The sequence below is a fragment of the Strigops habroptila genome, chromosome 12 (assembly GCF_004027225.2).
Source record: "Strigops habroptila isolate Jane chromosome 12, bStrHab1.2.pri, whole genome shotgun sequence".
Classification (NCBI taxonomy): Eukaryota; Metazoa; Chordata; class Aves; order Psittaciformes; family Psittacidae; genus Strigops; species Strigops habroptila.
In genome coordinates this window covers 2,209,304-2,234,017 of record NC_044288.2, presented here as the reverse complement: position 1 = coordinate 2,234,017, position 24,714 = coordinate 2,209,304, and the positions used below count along the sequence as shown (strand labels likewise).

Here is a 24,714-nt window from a genome sequence, read left to right as displayed (position 1 = left end):
TGTGGGGACTAAACCTGGGCTCAGGACAAGCTGCTGGGAGCTGCAGGTTGGGTAGTTCAGGATCTGCCCAGCAGATGGTATGAAAATGCAGAAATAGAGGAATCCTTTACAGTGGTGAGAGGAAATACAGATATTTCTGTGCTATTTGAAGTATTTATTGTATGAAAGGTTAAAGTGTGCTTTGAGAGAGAGACACCCTGACCCTCATCTTCCTCTTTCGGTGTTTGCATCTTGGGAAATGCTAAAACTACATGTTTGTAATCCGCTTTTTAGTCCAATAGTTGGTATTAAATAAATCAGGGGATTGGTTAATGAAAAGAAAGCAAAGGTGGGGTTTGGAAAAGGAGGATGAGTGGCATCCCCTGCACACTGTGAGCTGTGCCCCCTGGCTTTCCTGTGTCTCCAATTTTGGTGGTGGTTAACTCTTGAGTCACCTCTCTGGCAACTTGGTGAGTCTTGCAGCACAGTTTGGTGTCTTTAAACGAAAGATGCTGCTGGGGTATGAAGTGTTGATGTTCTTCATCAAGCAGCCGTGTTTCAGCCTGGATGTGAGTGGTCTGGGGGTTGTGTCCTCGCTGCATATCTAATTTAAAGGCACTTTGTTCCGTAGCCTCAGGCACAGCGTGTCTGGAGAGGACCCCCAGAGCTGTCCTCATCCTTTCCCAGCCCAGGGTAAGGTCAGGTCCACATCTAAACCCTGCCTGAGTAAAGTTGCTTCTTTTCAGGCCCTTCCTGCTGGCAATTTCACATCCTGTATGTGAAGTTGCACACATGATGCACTCTGACATGTGGGCCTCCTTGCCAAGAGAGAGAGTTTTGTGAGGTTTAATTGAAGTCTTTGTCTTGAGCTTCAAGCCTGTTCCTTCCTCTCTGATCTCCAGGGCACATGGAGGACACTCTGCTCCCGACATCTCTGTAGTTAATTTGAAGTATTTGAAGTCTTTTTTTTCCTCTTCCTAAGCAGAACAAGCTCTGTTTCTCTGCTCTTTTCACATGGGCTTATTGTCTGCACAGCTGATTTCTGCCCCTCTCTGGACTCTCCTTAAGGCGCTGTGGTCAGGCTGAGCTTGGCAGGAGGGTGTTAATGGGGTAGTTGTAGTAAGTGGGCCCAAATGACCCTATTTTGGGTACATCTAAGTACTGTTATGTGCAAAAGAATGCAGCTCAGATGTTTGCATGTTTAACTGTGCATTTGTGGCAAAGGACTTGGCGTGCTCAGTGAGCTCCGATGTGTACAACCTGGAGTAGCGTGCTAGCAGCGTGGGCTCGGAGCTGGTGTAAGTTAAAGCTTGGCATGTTTGGGTCTCTTAAAGCCAAAATGTTTGCACCTCAGCCCCTGCCTTTGTTCCTTTTCTTTTCCTTGGCTGTAACTGAAAGTAGTTTGTGATGAGACAAATGGTCCAGTTGTTTCCTCAACCATTTATGTCTGCAGTTTCCTAACGGGATGGCCAGGAGGAGTGAAGCAAGAGGCGCTGAGGGCAGAGCAGCAGCTCTGGCTGCCAGTTGCTCTGGCAAGGTGGTTAATCTCCTATAATACTATATTTTATATAACTCAGTAACATGGGCCAGGTAAAAATCATCCCCACAATTAGGCTCTCAGTGTAACGGAACTGTAACTCTGACCCCCTCTTCCAACCCAGCACTACACCCTGGTGTAGAATGTGCACTCCCAGCTGCAGGACATGAGCAACATGGAGAAGAGAAGCTGCCTGGAGACCTCAGAGCAGCTTCCAGGGTCTGAAGGGGGCTACAAGGGTGCTGGAGAGGAACTCTGCATCAGGGACTGTAGTGACAGGGCAAGGGGTGATGGGTTCAAACTGAAACAGGGGAAGTTCAGGTTGGAGATAAGGAAGTTCTTCCCTGTGAGGGTGCTGAGGCGCTGGCACAGGGTGCCCAGAGAAGCTGTGGCTGCCCCATCCCTGGCAGTGTTCAAGGCCAGGTTGGACAGAGCTTTGGGCAACCTGCTCTAGTGGAAGGTGTCCCTGCCCGTGGCAGGGGGTTGGAACTGGAGGAGCTTTAAGGTCCTTTCCAACCCAAACCATTCTTTGATTCCATGATTTGCAGGATGACAAGGTCTAGTCCTTTCTTTTAATACATTTGTAAACAATTCCTTTCTTACCAAGCTGAAGTAGCTAAAAGTGGAGACTTACAAAAAGCTTGCTCAGTGTTTAAAGGGATAATGGGAGTCTGAAAGTAGCAGGAAGCACTTGGAATCTGCCCTCTGTACCACCAGGTCTCATTGGGCTTGGAGCAAACAGGACTTGTCCGTGGCCTGAGCTGTTGGTGTCCCACCAGCATGTGGTGGGGGGCACCTGAGCACTGGGGGGCACCAGCACCTCTTGTGAAGCTGAGCTCCTTGCTGGCTGTCCTGCAGGGCTGGCTCCGTTACCCCAGCTGTGAGCTCTCCCCAAGCAGAAGGAGAGGTGAGGACAGGGACGTGGCTGCAGCCTGGCTGGTGCTGAAAGCTTTAACTCCCAGAGATCTCCACCTGCATTAACTTTCCTTTACACCCCAGCATAATGCTTCGCTCTTCTGCAGAGCTTTCTGACAGACACCCCCAGCGGATGGAGATGCTGTGATGTACGATGGTGCAACCTGCAGGCTTTGCTGAGGCACCTACCAAACGTGGCTGCTGCTGTAGCAGGGATTTCAGCAGGCTTGGTGCCTGTGCATGGCCTCCTGGCTTTATGCATGCTCATCCTGAGCCGAAAAATCAAGAATTTGCCTGTGAACTGAAGGAAGAGAGTCACTTTTTTGGCTGCTGCTGCTGTTTGCATGGCAGCCTGGTCCCACAGGCCAGGCGGATGGGGGGATGTCATAAGCTGGTGTCTACCAGCACACCTTTTGCTGAGCTCTGACTCTGTCAGCAGCAGTAAAGTCACTCTTGCAGCTCCACTGGTCACTGGAGGTAAGGAAATGAGCAGGAATAAGTTGTTATGGCCATTCCCAACACGACAGAGAACTGACTTGAGAGTTCAGTGTGTTTGGTTCCCTGGGACAAGCTCGTGCTTCTGACATACAGACACCCCTGTCCATTTCTTGCTCCCAGATTTGTTGGTATGTATTGTAAATCAGATGGTCTCAGCAGCTCAGATCCTACCTCCTTTGGAGGTGCCTCCTCCCAGGTGCCATGCTCTGAGTAGCTCTTAGGTTTTCCAGGCTGACCCAGTGTGAACACTCCAGAAGCCTCCCCATGGCTCAGGTTTGTTTTTAACAACGGAAACCGTAGGAGTAGATGCCAGTGGAAATTTGTGAAGTTCCTTTTTTTGCCCATGGAGAAACATGAGATTCCTCCCTCTCCCAGGGAGGAATGTCCAGTGTTGTGCTGGGCACTGCATCAGCTCCTTTCTGGATGTGGTGCTGAGGCAACACGTTTGGTTCACACATTGCTGGAGCTGCGCCTGCTGCAGTTTGCTGGGGGTAGATGCACTCTCCGGAGCTCCTCGGGGGTACTGCTGATGATTGGCTCCAGGGAAAGTCCTGCTGGGAATAGCAGTTGCTTTCCAGCAAGGAATTTGTGCCTGGGGTTGGGGAGGAGCTGGAGGAAGCTCGTGCTGTTTCAGTTCAGCACTGGCAGAGCACTGCACAGGGGGAAAAGCCCTGTGAGTGAGCTGCAGCCTCTGTGGATGCCGTTTGCCATCACCCTCCTGCTGCCTGCCTGGAAGAGGCAACGCTGCCGGGGCTCAGAACCTGCTTGTATCCACCCCGACCTCCCCTTGCGTGGTGGCTGCGCTTTACCCCCTGCTCCTGGGCCTCTCTTTCCCTCCCCTGGTCCTCCCACCATGCTGGGAGTCTGAAGTGGTGGGACACGCTTCCAGCTGCGCCTCCAGTGAATGGGGGAGTGGTTTGTGCTCCCTCCCTGCTCCCTCTGGGAGAGCTTCCCGGGGCTGCCTGCCAGAGGCTGCTGCCCTCCCGGTGTCCCCTCCTGCCTGCAGCCCCAGGGAGCCCTCAAGAGCCCAGCCGGGCTGCACACGCATTGAGGGGAACAGGGATGAACTCCAAGCAAGAGCCCAGGCGTGGCTCTGGCTCCTGGAACACCATCCACACCACGCTGCTTTATGTCCCTGAAACCAGCTGAGCTGCAGAGGTGCCTGTGTTAGGGTGAGGGTGTTCCCCAGCTTGGGTTGAATGTGCTGTGAGGGCTCTGCAGCGTGTCAGGGCATCACCTTGTGTCCTCTTCCTGCTGCCACTGCAGGAGCACCGTGTCTCCCTGCACCTCTTTTGCCACAGCGTGGCCATTCCTGCCCGAGTGGCATATGGAAGGTAGGAGGAATTCCTGCTCTCTGCACACAGGGTGTTACTTGAGGCCCAGTGAGCAAGCAGAAGGGCTCATGAAGCCTGATGTGGACCGAGGAGGAAGTTGCACCAATTCCACTTGCTAAAAATAAGCTCTCCACATGCTGCCTCTTTGCTTTGGGGCTTTTTTTTTGGTCTCGTTCCAGCAAATTTAGACAAAAGTGCTCCAGCCCATCAAATCCTGCAGTGGTTGTGTGCTGTGTGATCAGCTATGTGCTGATGAAGGATGTCTTGGTTGGTTCAGTGTCTCTAGAAGTGACCTTGAAGGATTACCCACACGCAGTGTTTCCTAGAGCTCTGCCTAAGCTGTTCTTAAAGATTTCCAATGCTGGTGATTCACTTTGTTGGGCAGACTCCTGCAGTGCCTGACTCTTGGGATGATTAAGGAGCTTTGCTTGATTTCAGGCTGGGATTGCTGTACTTTAACCCCATCATTGTGATATTTCACCTTCTCTCTGGCAGGCTACCAAAGAACCAAGCTGTGAATGTAAGAGCAATCATTTGTGGAGAGGCTGATCGTTCCCACCTTTCCCTTCTGTGTGCAGAGTGTCTGCTGCCTCTCCTGTATTTAATTACCCATCTGTGGTGGCCAGGAAGCCCATGTCCCAGCTCCTTGGGTTGTGCTGGCCATAACTACCAGTCCTTGCTCTCTGCTGATGTCAGTGAGCACGTGGTGCTCGAGGTGAGGTGTGTTTTCTTAACCCTGTGTATCACAACTCCCCCGTCGTCTCATGTAGCACCTCTTGAATGTCTTGCAGAGGTTTTGCTTAGTTAGACACTTGAGCAAATCAACAAGATGACCTAAAAAGTTCCATGGCTTCAAAACATCACCTAGAGCTGCTGCTGCTGGCACTGGGGCTGAGCAGGAAGGAGCAGAACGTTGTGCTTTGTCAGGGGTGGGTTTTGTCTCCTTTGCGTGTGGTTGAGCATTCTCTGAAGCGTGCATCTGCAGCTGGTGTCCCATCCCTCTCCAGGCCACGAGCAGTCCCATCACATTGCTTCATGTTAGTTGTTGCTGGAATTGCCAGGATCTGCAGTTCTGCTCTATAGGCTGTGCTGGTTATCCTCAGAAAGGGTTAAAACAGGGACGAGGCACTCTCAGGTCTTTCCTGGGATGAGAGTTCCCTGTGGCAGAGCCTGGACTCCTGCCCATAGAGCAGGAATGATACTGCAGCTCTCTGCATTGCATGAAGATTTCTGGAACACACTTATCCTGCTTCTTACCGTGTTGTCTAGCTACTAGTATGTGCTGAGTGTTAACACCAGGGCTCATGTTTTCCTGCCTTGTGGTGTTTTACCAGCAGTGTTGTGACTGTTTCTGCAGCCCCATGAGGAGAGACCACAGCAGCAAGAGTGCACGATGCACCTACAGAGCTCCTGCCCTCCTGGACATCCTTGCCATGGTCATTTTTAGCCTCTTTGTGTATTAAACCTCATAATTTGATCAGCATTTTGCTTCTGCAGAAGTCCCTGGTGACACTTTTCACTATTGCCTGTACCTAGAGCACGTTTGTGTTGCCCAGCAGTTGTTTGAACACTTCTGGTGGCTGGATGTCTCTGCAGTCTGCTATGAAATGCCCTCCTGGCCTGGGCAGTGGTGTCCTGGTGGCCACTGCACAGCTCCAGCACAGTTTCTGGTCTCTGGCCAGCTTGTGCCTGCCTGCACAAAGACCATGGAGACATCCTCATCTTCAGCTCCCGTCCCAGGCTGTTAGTCAGACTCCTGAAGAAAGTAACTCTGGGGTCTCCAGTAGATTGTCCTTTCCAACCCAAACCACTCTGTGATTCTCTGTGCCCTCCATGGGCAGCCTTTAGCTTTTGCGCTGTTTTCTTTCTATTTGTGTGGGGTTTTTTTAAGAAGCAAAGCAACACTGGTCCTAAAAGCAGTTCTGACTGTTCCACAAGGTGTGAATTCCTTCAGCTCCATCTTCCTGAAGAGGATTTGAAGGGCCAGAGTGCTCACAGGAGTGTCAGATAGAGAATCACAGAATGGTTTGGGTTGGAAAGGAACTTAAGATCGTCCAGTTCCAACCCCCTGCCACGGGCAGGGGCACCTCACCCTAGACCATGTCATCCAAGGCTCTGGCCTTGAACACTGCCAGGGATGGGGCAGCCACAGCTTCTCTGGGCACCCTGTGCCAGCGCCTCAGCACCCTCACAGGGAAGAACTTCTGCCTTAGATCCAACCTGAACTTCCCCTGTTTCAGTTTAAACCCATCACCCCTTGTCCTATCGCTCCAGTCCCTGATGAAGGTCCCTCTCCAGCATCCTTGTAGCCCCCTTCAGACCCTGGAAGCTGCTCTGAGGTCTCCACGCAGCTTCTCTTCTCCAGCCTGAACAGCCCCAATGTTCTCAGCCTGTCTCCATACGGGAGCTGCTCCAGCCCCTGCTCATCCTCGTGGCCCCTCTGGACTTGCTCCACCAGCTCCATGTCCTTCTTATGCTGAGGACACCAGAACTGCACACAGTGCTGGAGCAGGGGGCTGTAACTCCCAGCTCATCAGTAGAAAAGGCTGTGCTGAGAAGACTGAACATGTTAAGGGACTTCCTCTTGGTAGACTCAAGCCAGACTCTCACCTGGGTGAGTTTTTAAGCCCTTTCCTCTCTCTATTTCTCTCCGTCTGAGTATCCTGTGCCTGGAGCTGCCAGACATGTAGTTTTTATTGCAACCTCTTGAATGTTCATGGAGAGCAAGGTCTGCTTGCAGTGATACACTGCAAGATGTTTCTGTTCTGAGCCAAGGCCCATGCTGGGTTGGTTTGCTTGGGTTTTTTTAGAAGGAAATGGGGATTTTTGGAATCCTACAAGGTTTTATTTCATTTCCTGTGCTGTCATGAGAGGTGGTCGCTGCTGCAGCCTCCCTTGTGGTGCTGAGTGATTCCTCCCAGTGGTCCCTGGTTTTCATCCTCCCTTGAGCTCTTGTGAGCAGTGTCCGATGATCCAGCAGTCACTTGCTGGGAGATTGGCCCATCTCCTCTCCCCTCCAACCTGAAGGTGTTCAGAAGGAAGTCAGAAAGTTGGTGTTTTCATCAGGGAGACATGGTCTGTCCAAGGTTTTGGCATGGTTTTGTCTCTCTTAAAATATGTTCTCCCCTGAGGCTTGGCTCAGGGTTAAGGAAGTATGTTGCTCATGATCACATCTTCGAGACACCTCTTTGTCTTCACATCTTTCCCAAGAACGCATTGCTGAGGAGCCAGGCCTGAAGTCTGGAGTTTGTCAGTCCACTTCTTCCATGGTAGAAAGATAAAATTAGTTCCAGAGAGCGAAGGATGTTGGAAATGACACAAAATCCTTCTGGTAGAATGAGGAGTGATGGTTTGCAGCCCGCAGCTATTTCAGATCACACAAGGGGGATCAGGACTGCAGATGGAAATACCAACCTTCAGTTTTGCAGTGCTGCTTAGTAGTATGAAGGTGTATGTATATGTATGAAGGTGAGGGCCCTCCAGACCTGACAAGGGGAGATGCTTTCAGGGTGCCACAGCTTCATCAGCCTTTGTTTGGAGCTGCCAAAATGTGGCTTTGCGTGGACAAGGAGAAATAAAGCTCCAGTCCTGTCCAGGAGGATGGTAACAGGGAGGTGGAAGGAAATAAACCTGTTGGTCAAGGTAAATCCTGACTCACTCTCTGGACTTTGCAGCTCCTCACTCTTGATAGTTTCCTTCAGGCCCCATGTCAGTGTTTGTTGGTTGGTTTCAGTGCCCCTTGGCTGTGGCTCCCTCCAGGGAGGCTGGTGCTGGAGCTCTCTGCTGGTCCCTGGCTTCTGCCCAGAGGAGGGGTCACTGGGCTGGCCCCCAGAGCACACGGTGAGAAGTGCTGCAAGGGCTGGAGCCAGGCTGAGAGAGCTGGGCTGGGGCAGCCTGGAGAAGAGAAGGCTCCTGAAGGGGAGACACTAGAGCAGCTCCAGTGCCTAAAGGGGCTGCAGGAAACCTGGAGAGGAGCTTTGGACAAGGGCCTGTAGGGACAGGACAAGGGGAATGGCTTTAACCTGCCAGAGGGGAGATTGAGATGAGCTCTGAGGCAGAAGCTCTTCCCTGTGAGGGTGCTGAGGCGCTGGCACAGGGTGCCCAGAGAAGCTGTGGCTGCCCCATCCCTGGCAGTGTTCAAGGCCAGGTTGGACACAGGGGCTTGGAGCAACCTGCTCTAGTGGAAGGTGTCCCTGCCTGTGGCAGGGGGTTGGGACTGGGTGAGCTTTAAGCTCCCTTCCAAGCCAAACCAGGCTGGGGTTCTATGATAAAACCACGATTTTAGACCAGCAAAAGTTACGGTGTCTGCAGGCCAGGCAGGAATCTGAGGAGCTAAGTCTGCTGTGGAAACCAAAGGAGGGAGAAGTGTTCCCAATCCCGTGCTCACAGCCCTCATTTCTCAAGCAGGCTGAAAGTGCCCCCACCACAGAGATGAAAACTGGCAATAAGAAGCTGTTCAGTGAGCGGGCTGAGGTGGTTTGTCTGCATCTGCTCTCATGTCTGTGTCCTTGGTTTCCTGATTGGGTCAGGATGCAACTGGATGCTCCCATGCAGCCCATAGTGCCCATAAGGGCTTCCACAACGGCGCTGTCACAGGACCCAGCACAGCCCGAGCCCCACACTGGGAAGCTGGAATGGGAGCACTGCTGTCACCCCTGATGGGCAGGAACTTAGAGCTCTGCTCTCCCATTTCCCAAGGGAATATATAGGGGAGAGCTCTTCATTATTGGAAAAATGGGTAATATTTGATGGGAAGATCCCTGTGAAGGAAAAGCTGAAGCAGAGGTTTTGTGGAAGGGGTTTTAGGAGCCGGACTGCTCGTGGTGCTCGAGCCCCATGTTCTTGTGGGGAAACAAATCAATGGCTTTTTGCATTATGAGAAACCATCAGGATTCTCTTGTTGCTGTCCCATGGGATTCCCAAGCAGCATCATTCTCACAGTCCTCTGGCAATACGCAGCGTTTCCTTCTTCTTTTCACCATCCTAATCTGTGGGGTTTGTATCTGACCTCATAAAACCATTTTCCAGCCTCGCTGTTGGGAGTTTTCTTCCTCTCCTTTCTGAAGACATCTTGCCTGCTGGCAACTGCTTTGTCCAGAGAGGTTTGAAGCTTGGCACGCTGTCAACAAGCCTTCAGTTGCCCTTTCAGTCAAACACGGCAGTGCTGTGAAGTGCCTTGGCCTCTTCACCAGAAGCTTCCTCATATAATAGGAAGTCCGAACAACCCCAGGAAATCATTCCGGTGTGAGTGATGCCTTTAGTGGAAGAAAGAAGTGCTTAGGAGAGACATTAAGAACCTCAGCTTTAACTCTTTTCATACTTATGCACTCTGGAGGAGCAGAGGCTTTGTGAATAAAGAGATTACATGCATCTTATGAGGTCTGGGGAGACGTGACAGCATCTTCTACCCACATTTTCTCCCTTTTTGTTTTACTGCTGCTTGCAGTCACAACATTGACTGGAAGGATACTGCAGAGCAAGGCTGCCTCATAGCCCTGAACGTCCCTTCCAGCCTGGCACAGGTAAATTGGATCATTGTTCCCTTAGGGCTGATGAGGATGAGCTTTTGGAAGAGCAGTGGGGGGAGAACTTAATTAGATTAAGATGCAGGTCCGGGATGTGTGTGCTGAGGGTTGTGGCTGCTGGAGAGAGCAGCCATTGGAGCTAGGGACACCCTGGGATGCTCTTCCCAGCCCTGCCTGGCTCTAGGCTGTCTTTATGCTTTGAACAAGGAAAAGGAAGATACATCTGAGGTGTAAATCTCAGTGTAAACCAGTGCAAGGGGTCACTGGGGTGTGAACAAAACCGGGTCTCACGCTGGTGTCCTGCCTTGGCTGTGACCTGGTGCTGGCAGGAGGGCAGGAGCTCGGCTTTTCCTGACCGAAGTGGGGCTGGAGCAACCTGGTCTGATGGAAGCTGTCCCTGTCCTTGGCACGGGGTTGGAACTGGATGATCTTAAGGTCCTTTCCAACCCAAATCAGTTTGTGATTTAACCTGCCAGAGGGGAGATTGAGATGAGCTCTTGGGCAGAAGCTCTTCCCTGTGAGGGTGCTGAGGCGCTGGCACAGGGTGCCCAGAGAAGCTGTGGCTGCCCCATCCCTGGCAGTGTTCAAGGCCAGGTTGGACACAGGGGCTTGGAGCAACCTGCTCTAGTGGAAGGTGTCCCTGTCCGTGGCAGGGGTTGGAGCTGGATGAGCTTTAAGGTCCCTTCAACCCAAACCAGGCTGGGATTCTCTGAAAATGCAGGAGCTGACGGAGTGATCGGGGGTCAGGATTTAGGGGTCTCCCCACTTTCCACTCAGCTGTTCCTTGGGCTGTGGGTGCCAGTGGCCTCTGTGGCTCCTGCTCCGATGCGGTTACAAACGCAGGTTTGCTTTTGAATGTCTTTGTCCTTTTCTAGTGTTACTTATGTACTTGTCTGGATAACAGCCTCCATGAGGATGTTACCAACACCATGTTGCATGTCTGTGAGGTTCCCGTACACAAATTTCCTTCTCCCTGCTACATACTTTCAATGTTTTAGTGTTACAGTTTGCCCTGCTGCACTGGGGGAGGGAGGATTTGACATCCCCAATTCACTCCCTTCATGCTCTTCATTATTTTATATGCCTCTCCTGTGGTCTCTCTTCTTTTTACTCCTAATCAGGTCTAGTCTTTTAAATCCTTCTTTGTGTGATAGTTTCATTCTACAAAGGCTGAACTAGTTTGTAGCAGCTCAGTTGATGTGATCTTGCTCATCTCCAAGGTGTTTAACAGCGCGGGTCCCGTGTACCCGTCGCAAGCCGCACTTAAACTGTGTCAAGTCCTGCGCTGCTTCGCTCTGGGAAGGGGGAATGTTTGTTGCAGCTGCCTTTCAATTTAAATTTGGATGTTTTAAATGAATTAAATATGAAGATGAATAATGCAAGTGGTAACCCAGCCTTTCTGCAATGAAATGCAGACGACTTCGTTTTGTCTCTCTGCTTCCAGGTTTTGATATGCCGCAGTGTTTGGACTGACTTTGGTGGCTCCTAGGAGTGATGGGGAACTAGAGCCCATGACAGTTCAGAGGAGCCCCTGGCACTTTTGATATCTCGGTGAGTGGAAGTTGTTTGAAACTCTGGGAAAGGCACTTTACCTGCTGCAGAAGGCAGCAATGTCACTTTGGCCTTTTTAGATTGGAAGGGACTGAAATGGACTCGCACATTGAGCTGTCCTTGCAGGGTATAACCCTGGAACCAACACCACGTAAAACTGTGGTCTGTGCTTCCAGGATTGTCTTGCTATCTGCAAGCATGAGAAATACAGCTTTGGAAAAAGAGGGGAGTTTTAACTGGGGTACACAGCTCTGTACAAGAGCCAGGTTTGGAGGTGGAGTATTGCATGTGCTGAGCTGGGTAAACCTCCAGTGCTTCGTTTGATGCAAAAGTGTCTCTTTGTGTCATTGACCCAGGTGGCAGGTTCTCAGCAGGGGTGTGTGTCCGGGGTCACTCAGGAAGACCTACCCATGGGGACAGCTCACTTTTCCCCCTCAGATACCACACTGTAGCTTCTGCTATTTATTACTCTAGGATTTTTCTAGTCTCCAGTCCCTGAGCAGTGCCCAGGCCACATCGATCCATCCTGCAGTGCCTGTTCTGCTGATTGCTTTCATCCCTCTAGACTGAAGTCTCTCCTCTTCATTGGGGTGTTTCAGGCTTGCTGAAGCCTACAGGGCAACTCCACTTGCCTTCCAATGAGGTGTCAGTGAAACCAAATCGTAGGGTATTTTGGGTTGGAAGGGGAATGGCTTTAAGCTGAAAGAGGAGAGATTGAGATGAGCTCTGAGGCAGAAGCTCTTCCCTGTGAGGGTGCTGAGGCGCTGGCACAGGGTGCCCAGAGAAGCTGTGGCTGCCCCATCCCTGGCAGTGTTCAAGGCCAGGTTGGACACAGGGGCTTGGAGCAACCTGCTCTAGTGGAAGGTGTCCCTGCCCGTGGCAGGGGGCTGGAGCTGGAGGAGCTTTAAGCTCCCTTCCAACCCAAACCAGGCCGGGATTCTATGAATTTCTGGAGTTATGTGGTCCAGCCCCATGTGCAGAGCTGGGGGGAAGTCAGACCCAGCTTCACGGTTAGACCAGGCTGCTGGGGTGGTACCTGGGGACACTTGGAGTGTCTCCAAGGATGGAGATTTTCCAGCTTTGCTGGGCAGCTATTGAATGGAACCACAGCCAGTGGGAATTGCCAAGGCCCGTGTCGGTAAAGCCCAGCTTAGAGCAGTTGCAGGAGGGCACAGGGGCTGTGTCTCTGTGGGTAAAGAGGATTGAGCAGCGACTGGTCCCTGTCGCTGGGAGGCTGGTGGCTCCATCGGCACTGTGCAGGGCTGAAGACACTCAGTGTGGAGTTTGGCTCAGGCTCTTCTCTGGCCATTGCATATCCCTGAGGCACAGTAATTGTTTACCATGGGGGTTTTCATGTTTGAGTCATGGTTTTGCAGGATGAAACCATGTGCTGCTGTCCTGTGCTGTGCTGTGAGAACGTATGGGGCAGTTCATGGTGCAGAGCCACAGTGGAGCACTGCGAAGGGTGGCAGGAGCCAGGCTGGGACCATCTCCTTTGGACAGTTTCTTGGGAGCATATTTTGGAGTGGGCAGTCCCCAGGCTGGCACCCTCAGCAGAGCAGGAGTCCCCGTGCAGCCCAAGTCACCTCCTTTGGGGAAGAGTCACCTTCTTTCTTTGTTTTTTAATAGGACAATGTCTCATTCTCCTCCACCACATCCTGGGAGCCCACTGGCTGAGGGACCAGCACCCATCTGTGCACTTTACACATAGCTGGAGTTACTCCTGTTGCTTCTGTTGCTCTGAGGATAAGGGGTGCAGGAGTTTCACCTCCCAAACCACAGCCTGAGCATCTCACACGCAGCCACGAGTTCTTCCTCCAAACACTGCTGCAGGGAAGGCTGCGCATCCCTGCGGGCAGGGCTCTGAAGTGCTCAGGCTGAAGGAGCTTTTCAGAAGCATTTGGGTAGCACAGAAACACCCATCCCGGGCCAAACTCGTGAGATTTATGATCAGTTTAGGTACTTCAGCCAGTCCTATGTCTGAGCAGAGCAGAGAGCAGAGGTGAGGAGCCAGAGATGGTGAATGCTCGTCTGGTGCCTTTACATAAACCCCTTTCACCCTGGGGGGACTCTCCCTACCATGACTGCTGGCTTTTAATAAAAATGCCTGGAGAAAATGATGAAAAGAAGCATTAAAAGTTGTAAATAGGCTTTCACATGTAGATTACCTTCTGCTAGTGAAAGGAAAAGAAACTTTACTCCTTTCCCAAGTGTGCACAAACAAATACGCTATTTATGAGAGAGGCAATGAGAGACTCCTGTGTGCCTTTTGATTTGGATTAAAAAACAACTGGGTTGGCTTTTTTTCCTTTAGCATTTAATATTCCTTTAGTATTTTCATGTCAGAGTATTGCTCAATGTTGCAAGCACGGCTCTTCAAGGCTGTAGTTTGTAGTTGGGTTTCCAAATCAAAACCTCTCGCCAAGTTGGATCTGTGAATAACCCTTGAAGCAGAAACTCGTGTCCCCAGCCAGCTTCCTCTGCCATCCTGCAGCCTGACTGCCCCCCTGTGAACAACATGGAGTGAGAGTCACACCATTCAGCTTTCATTAGTCAGGGCAGTGTCAAACATGCTTTCACCAGCTTTCCAAAGGGCTTGTTTGGGGCTCAACCATCCGTTTTGGTACTGGGCTTCGTGGATGTGTCCAGCTCTCACCTCCCCACAGCTCTGATTTTCAGTATTATTTGTTTAGAACAAGAATGCAAATGCTCAACTGCTTGTTCTTGCTGGGGACAGTCCAGCCAGTTTTCCTCCAAGCAGGAGAAGAGGAAATGCAGCACCACTTGGCCACTGGCTGCAGTTCTAACAGCAAAAATGTTTCCTGGCTCCTTGTCCGATTTCTTATCCTTATTACCCAGAACTGCTGTGAGCAATTTGAATTGCAAGTGCTGAGCTAGGGTTTGCAGTGCTGCTTTGCCAGAGTTAATGTTGTGTTTCCATGTGGTTTCTTCCATACGTTTCAGCTCTGCCTCCCTTTGTTAGTGCTGGGGAGCAGCCCCCCCCCCATGCCACGCACCCACCCGGGACCTGCAGCACTTAACACAGACCCTGGCCTATGCTCCTCTCCCTGAGTTATGTTGCTCCCACTGCTGTAAATTTGAAGTTGTCCACATGTTGGAGAAAGACTTGTAGTTTGAGGAGGGTTGGAATGAATTGTCTGTGTTTAGTAGGAGATGTTCTGTGCAACCCGGAGTGAAAGAGCATCTATTTTCTCCCCGCTCTGTGATTAATGTTGCACATGACTGCGTGCTCCAGCATGGGGAATGTTCTCATGTGTATTTCTTTTCTCCTAGACATCTTCACTTATCCAAAAGGACAGCCAGTCTCAGGGTCAGGCCAGCAGCAGGTGATAGAATGCGGAAACCAGGCCCTCAAAAAGGTGAGCACTGCTGCTTGGCACAGCCACAGGCGCGGGAGAGAGCTGGTGCTGAGCAAAGGACCCAGCGCAGCATGTGCCCAGCGATGGGGTGGGAGCACAGGGGATGTGTTGGCACAAGTTTGAGCCACTTGTTTCTCCAGCAGCATGCAGAGAAGCCTTCACCAACCCACCCCAAGCAGGTGGAGGAGGAGCCCTTTGCTGGGTGCACCCCTGCAGCTCGTGGGGCGCAGTGTCGGGCAGTGAGGGTGCTCTGGTGTGTGAGCACACACCATCTGCTTGTGCTCCCAGCGTGAGGCAGACAGCTCCTGTGCTGGCACAAGCCTTCTCCTCCTGATGAGGCGTGAAACCAAAGCCCAGCCTGCCTCGTGGGGATGGCTGCTGGTGCTTTACCTCTGGCCACCCGTGTCTCTCACCCTGTTCCACACAGCAGCAGCCGCACGTGCACCCTGTGTGCTCGCCCCAGCTCAAGTGGGAAGTTGTGGGGCTGCTGCAGCTGAGCTGCTCGGGCTCCTGGTGCTTGGGAGAACTATTGATTTCCTTGAGCCTTGTGCCACACGTGTGTGTTGGACCGGGCTGGTCTCATCACGTGTGCCTGCGAGGCTGGGGGAAGGGAGCAGCGCAGAGGACGGAGCATCCTCCGCAGTGCTTTGTTCACATCTGCTGCACACTCGCCAGGTTTATTGCAGGAGATTTCTATGCTCCATTTCTCTCCTCCCTTTCTTGGGTTTTAACCATCTCCTTTGCTTCTCCGGTGGTTCCTCTTACAGAAGCGTTCTCCACCCCTTCCAAACACTGCTTGGCCTTTAATGAAGTGCAAATAAATGAAGGCAAGCAGGGGATGGGGGGAGCGTGCTGTGAGGCAGCTGCAGGGCTGGGAATCAAAGAGCCATGGTGATTGTCAGCACTGAGGCCTCCGGCTGGGCTGCACACAGCTTCTTCCCTGCCTCAGGAGCAGGATGCCTCAGCCCAGCGCTGTGGGACCTGTGCTGGGCCATAGGTTACAGCAGCAACACTTGGGTTTGTGTCCTACTTACCTGCTGGTTTAATAATGCATTGAACTTTTGCTTGTTCTTCATTTGCCTGCAGAAATTCTTGCTTCTCTTGCCCTCTCTGCTGCTTTTCCTGCCTGCTTAATGAGGAGTTTTGCATGTTAAAGGTTAAGAATAAAACAGAACTTCACTAGCAGAGTATGGCAAGAGGTTACTTGGAGTGCACAGATGCTGTTAGAGTTATCCTGCAACACCGAGAGGAGCATTACCCATCCACGGGGGCTTTTTTGCTTCTGGCTTAAATACTTTGTGTCCTTTAGTCTTGCTTTCTTGAGGAGATGGCAGAGTACCATCCTTCAAGGGAATACGTTTATGGGAAGGGTGTCCTTCCACCCTTTTCATTCATTTCATAGAATCATAGAATGGTTTGGGTTGGAAAGGACCTTAAAGCTCATCCAGCTCCAACCCCCTGCCACGGGCAGGGACACCTTCCACTAGAGCAGGTTGCTCCAAGCCCCTGTGTCCAACCTGGCCTTGAACACTGCCAGGGATGGGGCAGCCACAGCTTCTCTGGGCACCCTGTGCCAGCACCTCAGCACCCTCACAGGGAAGAACTTCTGCCTTATATCCAACCTGAACTTCCCTTGTTTCAGTTGGAACCCATCACCCCTTGTCCTATCACTACAGTCCCTGATGAAGAGTCCCCCTGCAGCATCCTTGTAGCCCCCTTCAGATACTGGATATTTATGTCTCTTCAAGGAGGTTCTTTTTCTGGTCCCTGTCTAGTGGTGCTGTGGCCACACTCCATATGTCCCTCATGTTCATTTAAGGGGTAAAACCTCCATCCCATCCTCCTGGCCACTGGATTGAGAAGAACACATCAAGAAGATTGCAAAACTAATGGTCCAAAAGCAATTTTAGGCATCTTAAGGCCCACCAGCCACTCCTCCCATCAGCAGAGAGGGTCGAGGCCGGATGTGTCAGTAAGGCTAGCTGCAGCAACCTGACGTTGATGAACAAGGAGCAATTCAAGCTCCATGTCTTGGTGTAGTAAGATCCACATGAGCCAGATTTAGTGGCTTTTGCATTTGTTCCTTTTGAGCTTTGCCACCTCTTCATGTAGTTAAAATGATGGAGCTGCCTCAATTTGCTGCTTTTTAGGTCACTGCCTGCCCTTGTGGGAGGACACTGCTTGGTGAGGACTAGGCAGAGACTAAGATGCAGATGCAGATACCTCAGGTCAGGTCTCCTCTTTGCTTCAAGCCCACCCCATCAGTTTAGACAAATGATCCACATTACCTGGGTTGTGACAGGCCAGGGAGGTCACTCCTCTCCTCTGAAGCGCCTGCAGAGCGGGTACCACGGGCACATCATGTTCAAGAGCATTAGCTGTTTTCACTGACACGAGCACTTTGTTTCTTGTCTCAGCCATAGACTGGAAAGATGGTAAAAAGCACAAGTACGGCCGCCCGTCAGAGTCCCCCTCCCAGTACCAAGGTAAGAGAGCTCCCTGCTCCCCTTCTCCTCCTCTTCTCTCCTTCTCCCTCCCTTCTCCCCTTCTTTTTCTCCCTCTCCCCTTGTGTTTTTTTGTCCTGAAAGCTTTTTGAGTTGTTTGGATGTGGGAAACTGCAGATGCCAAATGAGATTACAGATAAAAACTGCTTTGGGACAGTCCTCCTGTGAGTCCTCATGTGTTTAATTCTGACCACAGTCAAAACTGGCTGAGAAGACACAGGGGTGAGCACAGAGCTGAGGCAGCTCGTTTGGAACCAGCCAGGATGCAGCAGATCTCTTTCTTCCTCCTCAGCTGCAAGTGCTGAGGGGTGACTCTGCCCATGTTTTCCCATGCACTTGGGGCATAAGGAGCCTCTTAGTCCTCCATAAACTCCTCTTCCACATTCACAGCAGTGGCTAGCCCAGGCCTCAGTGTCGTAGGTATGACCCATGGAAGGATCCTGACATGAAAGCTGGAGAGGAGCTTTGGACAAGGGCCTGTAGGGACAGGACAAGGGGAATGGCTTGAACCTGCCAGAGGGGAGATTGAGATGAGCTCTGAGGCAGAAGCTCTTCCCTGTGAGGGTGCTGAGGCGCTGGCACAGGGTGCCCAGAGAAGCTGTGGCTGCCCCATCCCTGGCAGTGTTCAAGGCCAGGTTGGACACAGGGGCTTGGAGCAACCTGCTCTAGTGGAAGGTGTCCCTGCCCGTGGCAGGGGTTGGGACTGGAGGAGCTTTAAGCTCCCTTCCAACCCAAACCAGGCTGGGATTCTGGGATGCTATGGCCCCCACTCCCTCTTCCCCAGCAGCAGGAATTCAGCCCTTATCCCAGCAGAGGCCATGCTCTGGCTCATGGAGTGCAGCGCGAGGGCTGCTGGTGGTGGCACAGGAGCTGGTCACTTCTCCCCCCCATTGGAGATGAGGTGTCCCCAGCACGGGCAGGGTGGGTTGTGGCCCTGTGCTCGGCTCCTTCCATCCCTCGGGGGGGATGCAGGTGACTTCCAGCTTTAGGAAGTTCCTGGAAGGCTTGTGTAATTTAGTAAATGATTTTAGGGCCTCTATTTTACTTACAGAGCATAAGAAGGTGATGTCCTTATGTCCTTACATTCTGCCTGTCCTTAAGGGAGGCAATGTCCATACTTCCCACCAAGTAGAGAGTGACAGGAAACTAAACAGTGGGCTGAGTTAAGCCATTCTAGCAGGAAATATGTGTTTGCCTTTGGGAATTCTCTCCTGTGTGTCATGGAGCCCCTAGGAGAGCTGAAGTGGCTGCTGTGCCTCAGGGGGGTGGTTCTCTGGCACATTATGGGCCACCATCAGCCCTCGCCATTCTCTCTTGGGGCATCTCATCTGTCCTTGTCTGCCCTTAACCTGCAGTTCTACGGATCACAGTTTGGAATGACCTTCTCCAAGGGGAGGAAGTGTGTTAGCACCTCCAGTAACGTCCTGGGCCCTCTGTCACCCCACGCTGAGCTTCATGTGACATTATGGGGTGCTGCCACAGCTCCCTTGGCCTGTGTACAGCCAGTGTTTGGGGTGTTGGGGCTCTGCTGCTGTTTCCCCTCTGCACTGTGTGTGGATGGCAGAGTCTGGCTGTTGCTCAGGGGCAGCGCTGGCCTGAAATGGAGCTTTCTGGGAACTTCAGCTTTGCCAGCAGTGCTCATGGAAACCCAGCACACCAACCACCACAGCACACCGCTGGGACGGGGTGAACCTGCAGCAGCTCAGAGCACCCTGTGATCCAGGCTGAAAGGATTTCTGCTCCGAGGTAAAGGGGACACCTCTGAGCAGAAGCAGAGCAAACAGGGTCCTGGTGGTGGAAACCTGTTTGGTTTGGCTCGCACGTTCTCACGTTTCTTCTGAGTAAGACAGTGAGTAAGTGGGGTCGTGGTGTGGGTTGTAGCTGTTACTGATGGAGAACGTGCAGCTGGATTGATGGCTGAGCGAATGGAACTGTGCCAGGCAGGACATGCAGGAGCTCTGCCGTGGTGCTGAGAGCTCATCCCTGGGGAGGCTGTGCCCAGGCGTTGGGATCTGCCAGCACACACCAGCCTTTGCTCATTTTCACAGCGAGCTGGCTCAGGCTCTGCTGCTTTCATGTGCTGCTTGATGCTCATTAGCAGACACACATATGGGCTGCAGACTTTAATGGGATGCCTTGATCTGGGGAGGGCACGTTCTCCTTCACAGATGTGACCTGCAACGCACATGTATTGTTTCAGTTGGATTGATGACCCCTGAAGAGCTGAAATGCTAATGGGGCCCAAAGCAGGCTTCAGTTAGAGACAAACAGAAACTCTGTCTTCATTTAAATTCTAGGCAAAAGATGAACATAGATTCTCAACAGGAGGAGAATCTGAACACAAAGGTGCAGACTTGCACTGTTCACAGCTGTGACCCCTCGGGTGTGGGGAGTGTTTGGTTTAGGGTAACTATTTTGGAAGGTTAAGCCATCAGAGCCCAAATCTCACTTTCTGTTTGCAAGTGCTACCTCCCTTTGGAACAAGTGTGTGATAAGGAGCTTTCCAAAGGCAAGCAGGAGTGATAGACCATCACCCCGAGTAGGCATTTTCACAGCTGAGTTCCAGGAGTCATGCAGCTTGGCAGTCCTTGGCCCTTCTTTAGCTCACAGATGCAGTTATAAACCCATAGTGTTTCTGATTAAGGATCCTCCTTTTGTTTCTTCCTTCAAGCAGGTCTGAGGTGTGTTACAGGGAGGAACTTGGTCCCTTCAGTCGTGATCCCTGCAGTTTGGGGGAGTACAGTCTGCTCTGCACAGTGGGGAGGGAACAGGGAAGAGAATCACAGAATCCCAGCCCAGTTTGGGTTGGAAAGGACCATAGGATCATCCAGTTCCAACCCCCTGCCACGGGCAGGGACACCTTCCACTAGAGCAGGTTGCTCCAAGCCCCTGTGTCCAACCTGGCCTTGAACACTGCCAGGGATGGGGCAGCCACAGCTTCTCTGGGCACCCTGTGCCAGCACCTCAGCACCCTCACAGGGAAGAGCTTCTGCCTCAGAGCTCATCCCAATCTTCCCTCAGGCAGGTTAAAACCATTAAGAAATGGCTGATAGTGAACAGAGAAAGAAGAAAGGCTGAACTGCTGTATTGACTCTGCCTTTTCTTAGTGTTCAGCGAAGTCTTTCTGCTGCTCCTTGCAAAATAAGTCACCAGAACTGCGAGTCGTAAGTAGCTGCAGTTCTAGTGGGAGGTGTGTGTGTGTCTTCATATGGTGCTTGGGTCCCAACAGAATTAATCTTAAATAAGTTCCATGTCCAAGCACTATTTTTAGAGGCAGGCAGCTGCCTCAGAGTTTACTGCTCCTGTTGGGGCTGTGCAGCTCAGCCCCAGCTCAGCATGGTGCTGCGGGGAGCAGAGCAGCCTCGGCTGCTGTGGAGCCACTGAGAGGAGGAGGATTCAAACCAGGACCACATTGAAGAGCGAGGATTGAAACCAGCTGAGCAGAGGGGAGGTTTCTTCTTTAAACTAAAATAGTCGAGTGCAGCTGATGGGTTTCAAAGAGCCCTGCTCAGGCCCTGGGGCAGACACACGGCACTGCCACCGCCAGCATCCTCTGTGCTCTGCAGACAGGGGCCTCTGAAGGACCCCCCAGTCTGAGATGAGCCCAAATCAGCAAGTAATTGTGGGGAGGGATGCAAGAGGCATCGCCATGCCTGGGCTTGCTTTGCCTGGTGTTTAGCACCCAGAATTCATACGAAGAGTTTCATTGATATGATCAAGTGTAAAATCATTGAACCATGGAATGGTTGGAAAGGACCTTAAAACCATCTAGTTCCAACCCCTGCCACGGGCAGGGACACCTTCCACTAGAGCAGGTTGCTCCAAGCCCCTGTGTCCAACCTGGCCTTGAACACTGCCAGGGATGGGGCAGCCACAGCTTCTCTGGGCACCCTGTGCCAGCGCCTCAGCACCCTCACAGGGAAGAGCTTCTTATATCTAACCTGAACTTCCCCTGTTTCAGTTTGAACCCATCACCCCTTGTCCTATCGCTCCAGTCCCTGATGAAGAGTCCCTCTCCAGCATCCTTGTAGCCCCCTTCAGACACTGGGAGCTGCTCTGAGGTCTCCACGCAGCTTCTCTTCTCCAGGCTGAACAGCCCCAATGTTCTCAGCCTGTCTCCATACGGGAGCTGCTCCAGCCCCTGATATCCTCGTGGCCTCCTCTGGACTTGCTCCACCAGCTCCACGTCCTTCTTATGTTGAGGACACCACCTTCAGGCAGTGTGGCAACGAAACAGTGTATTTTGTGTTCATTTCCACTGTATTTAACAGTGTGCTCCTCATCTGCATGGGAGGAGGCAAGAAAGCAGCATTGCTTTCATTTATTTGGAGCAAGGAGATTATCCAGCCCTGACAGCTTCTCTGTGCACGTGAGGCAGAACTGAAGCAACGCGTGCTGACCTTGATGCCGGAATTCTTAGAGGTGTAGCTAAAATGCAGTAGCTAAAATGGCTCTTAATGTAGCTTTTGTTTTGAAAACAGACTGATTCACAACTTGATGTGAGCAGGGGAAGCGGGAACTGACTCTTTAATTGTGCTGCCACACATTCAATGCTCTTGAAATGACTTGCAAGCAGCGGTCTCCCGGGAGCCGTTGGGATGAATACCAGCTCGTGTCATGCTGGAAGGAGCCTTTCCCAGCTGCTCAGTCGAAATGGCAAAAGTCACGATTTGCTCAGATCACAGGAGCTTTTAATCCCTCATTTAATACCAGGTTCCCCTGGATGGCATATTGCTTTTACCCTTCCTTCTGTACATGGGAAGGGTGAGGGATCAACGCGCTTCCCCCAGCAGCGCTCAGTGGAAGGGGCTTTGGTGTTGGGTGTGAGCTGCTGTGTTCAGGCAATCCCTGTTTGGAGGATCCCTGTCTCCCGGCTCCGGGTCTGCCTCAGGAAGTGAGTTGCTGACCTGCCCACTGATTGCTGGGGTCGGGCTGATGCTGCTCTGAGCTGCGGGGCTGCGGTGTGCGGCTGGACCAGGGGAACTGCAGCATCAGCACGTGCAGTTCCCCCTTGACTTGGGCTGCTTTTAGCCCACAGGGACTGTCCTTAATCCCCAGCCTGAGCCATATCTTTAACAAATGACTTCTAAGGGGCAGTTGTCTGGAAGATTCCGCAGCCTCCCATCTGTGCTGGGTGTTTTATATGAAGTTGTAGGTTGTTACCCTCGCTCTTTGCAGACCCCTCTCGGCAGCGCGGAGGCAGTAGGATGCCGCAGGCAGCACGGTGCTTTGTTCTGCCTGTCAGCTGCAGTTGTAAATCTTCTGCGGTCACAAACATCAGAGGATCTTGATGAAAACATGTTGCCTGTGAGCACCTCCTCTGTGAGAACTGGAGAACTGCTGGCATTTGGAGTCCAGCCATCTCGCTCTGAGCTTTTTACTTGTCAGCTCCTATTTGAATCCTTTCGTTTTCTCTTCTCAGGTCACTTCACCTGGGAGAAATACCTGAAAGAAACATGTGCCATCCCAGCTCCTGCCCATTGCTTCAAGCAGGTAAGAGGGTGCAAACAAGAAAGGCCAAAGGTGATGGTGCCTTGGTGACCCAGGAGTTCCCTGCCTGGGATAGGCCCCTTTCTTGGCAAGGAAGATGCTTAAGGATATCAAAGGATTAACAGAAATGCCAGTGTGCTGAAGCAAAGATAACAAAGATAGGTTTGGGCGCTGCAAATGTTGGAGTAGCACAGAAGGTTTTACTCTCAGATATACATGGATGAGAACATGAGCAAGTTTTCACTCTGCCAAGCACAGGCCCTTGGAGAAATGGTTCTGGTGAATGGCATAGCAGCCCCGGGGCATCAGGTACTTGAGCACAGAGGTGGTTGTGTTGGGTACAGGGCATGCAGGAGGGAATCGGCACAGTACATGGTACACCTGGGTCTGGGTGTACCAGGCTACTCCTCAGCAGCACAGAGGAGTTGTGTCTGTTGGGTTGGCTGGGTGATTCCCCTGAGAAGAGGGCTATGAGGAAAGGGTAGGTCTGGTTACAGACCTGCCAGGGCTCACCAAACTTCCTTTGCTGCTCTGTGGTGTCTGCTCCCGTGCTGTGCTTGGAGAATGCTGTCAGTCTCTGGTAGAACCAGTGCTGGTGCTCTCAGGGCATCAGCCTATATATTGGAAATCCTGAGTGAGCCCCTGGTTTTCTCTTTGCAGTCATACACTCCGCCTGCAAACGAATTCAAGATCAGTATGAAACTAGAAGCCCAGGACCCGCGGAACACCACGTCCACGTGCATCGCCACAGTGGTGGGGCTGACGGGCGCGCGCCTGCGCCTGCGCCTCGATGGCAGTGATAACAAGAACGACTTCTGGAGGCTGGTGGACTCTGCTGAAATCCAGCCCATAGGAAACTGTGAGAAGAATGGAGGGATGCTGCAGCCTCCACTGGGTGAGCTGGAGTTCAGCTGTGCACCGAGCACCCACATGATCTATGGGGAAAACCCTGGGGGGGTTTATATCTCTGTGCCTGGGGCAGAGACCCATGGACTGCCCCTCCTACCACTGTGATACGGAGCAGCCCTGTTAGCTTGGGCTGTTAAACATGTATCCCACACCAGGTCTGTATTTCCACATGGACACTGTGGCATGGGTAAGGAGATGCTTTAGAGTGTAGATGAAAGAGCTCTTTGCACCTAGGTGAGCTGCCTGCACTCTTTGCTGCTCAAGCTCAGGATAAGCACATGCTGGTTGTGCTCTAATGCTTTCTGAAGTTATCCCTGTGTACCTCAAAGGAAAAACATTTGTGGGAAAGAATGCCAGAGGATTCTTAGAGGACACACAAGCAATGGGAGGGCACCCCGAAGTCCTTGGTGACCCAAGGGTGCGGGTGGTAGTGTTGAAGGCAGATCAACCATGATGGCCTCTCCTGGGTAACTGCCTGTATAAGGACAGAATGAATCCAGGTTCTCCTCTCCTGGGAGACACCACACAGTCACCCAGGCAGTGCTGGCACATGGCTTGGGCTCCAGGCACTGCCCATCACTCTGGGCTTCTGATCCTGCTTCCATGTGCTGTCATCTCCGAGGTCTGTTGGCATGAACTGGCTGCCATCCATCAGTGTGTTCCCCTGCGCTCCCCTTGAGCTGAGCACGGTGCTGGTGGCTGGTGGAGCTGCTTTGCTGGGGATCTGTGAAACCTGAGGTAGAGAATAACCAAGAGAACAGTTAGGGCTGAGGCATCTGCTGTGGCACTGCAGATCCTGGCACTGACTTCAAAAGCAGTTCAGTTTTCATTCATGCTGTCTAAGGGTGTTTGTGCCCAAGTGCCTTTGGGTCAGCAGGCAGTCAGCTGGGGACAACATGATGGGGAAACAGAATGTCTGACAAGGTTCCCAGTGATTTAAGTCCTGTGTCATGTGAAGAGACACTTGTAATATTGCATCTCTTTATTTAATTTTACTTTGCTGCAGCTTTAGCACTAACCTGAACAGTCAAACGCTTCTTCCAGTCTGGTCTTTGGGTGAACACATCTTCTTCCTTTTCTTCTTGACACTGG

General features: G+C 52.0%; 1 protein-coding gene across 5 annotated transcripts in view; it reads left to right on the top strand.

Moving 5' to 3' along the window:
* The window catches only part of SCMH1 (Scm polycomb group protein homolog 1), a 62,837-nt gene that overhangs the window by 1,551 nt on the left and 36,572 nt on the right, over positions 1–24,714 (top strand). For all 5 annotated transcript variants that reach the window (XM_030504001.1, XM_030504000.1, XM_030503999.1 and 2 more), the window contains exons 2-6: positions 11,233–11,339; positions 14,634–14,719; positions 17,137–17,205; positions 22,646–22,716; positions 23,374–23,608. In XM_030504001.1, coding sequence (XP_030359861.1) covers positions 14,695–14,719; positions 17,137–17,205; positions 22,646–22,716; positions 23,374–23,608 — 400 coding nt within the window. In that variant the 5' untranslated portion in view covers positions 11,233–11,339; positions 14,634–14,694. The remainder of the gene's footprint in view (positions 1–11,232; positions 11,340–14,633; positions 14,720–17,136; positions 17,206–22,645; positions 22,717–23,373; positions 23,609–24,714) is intronic.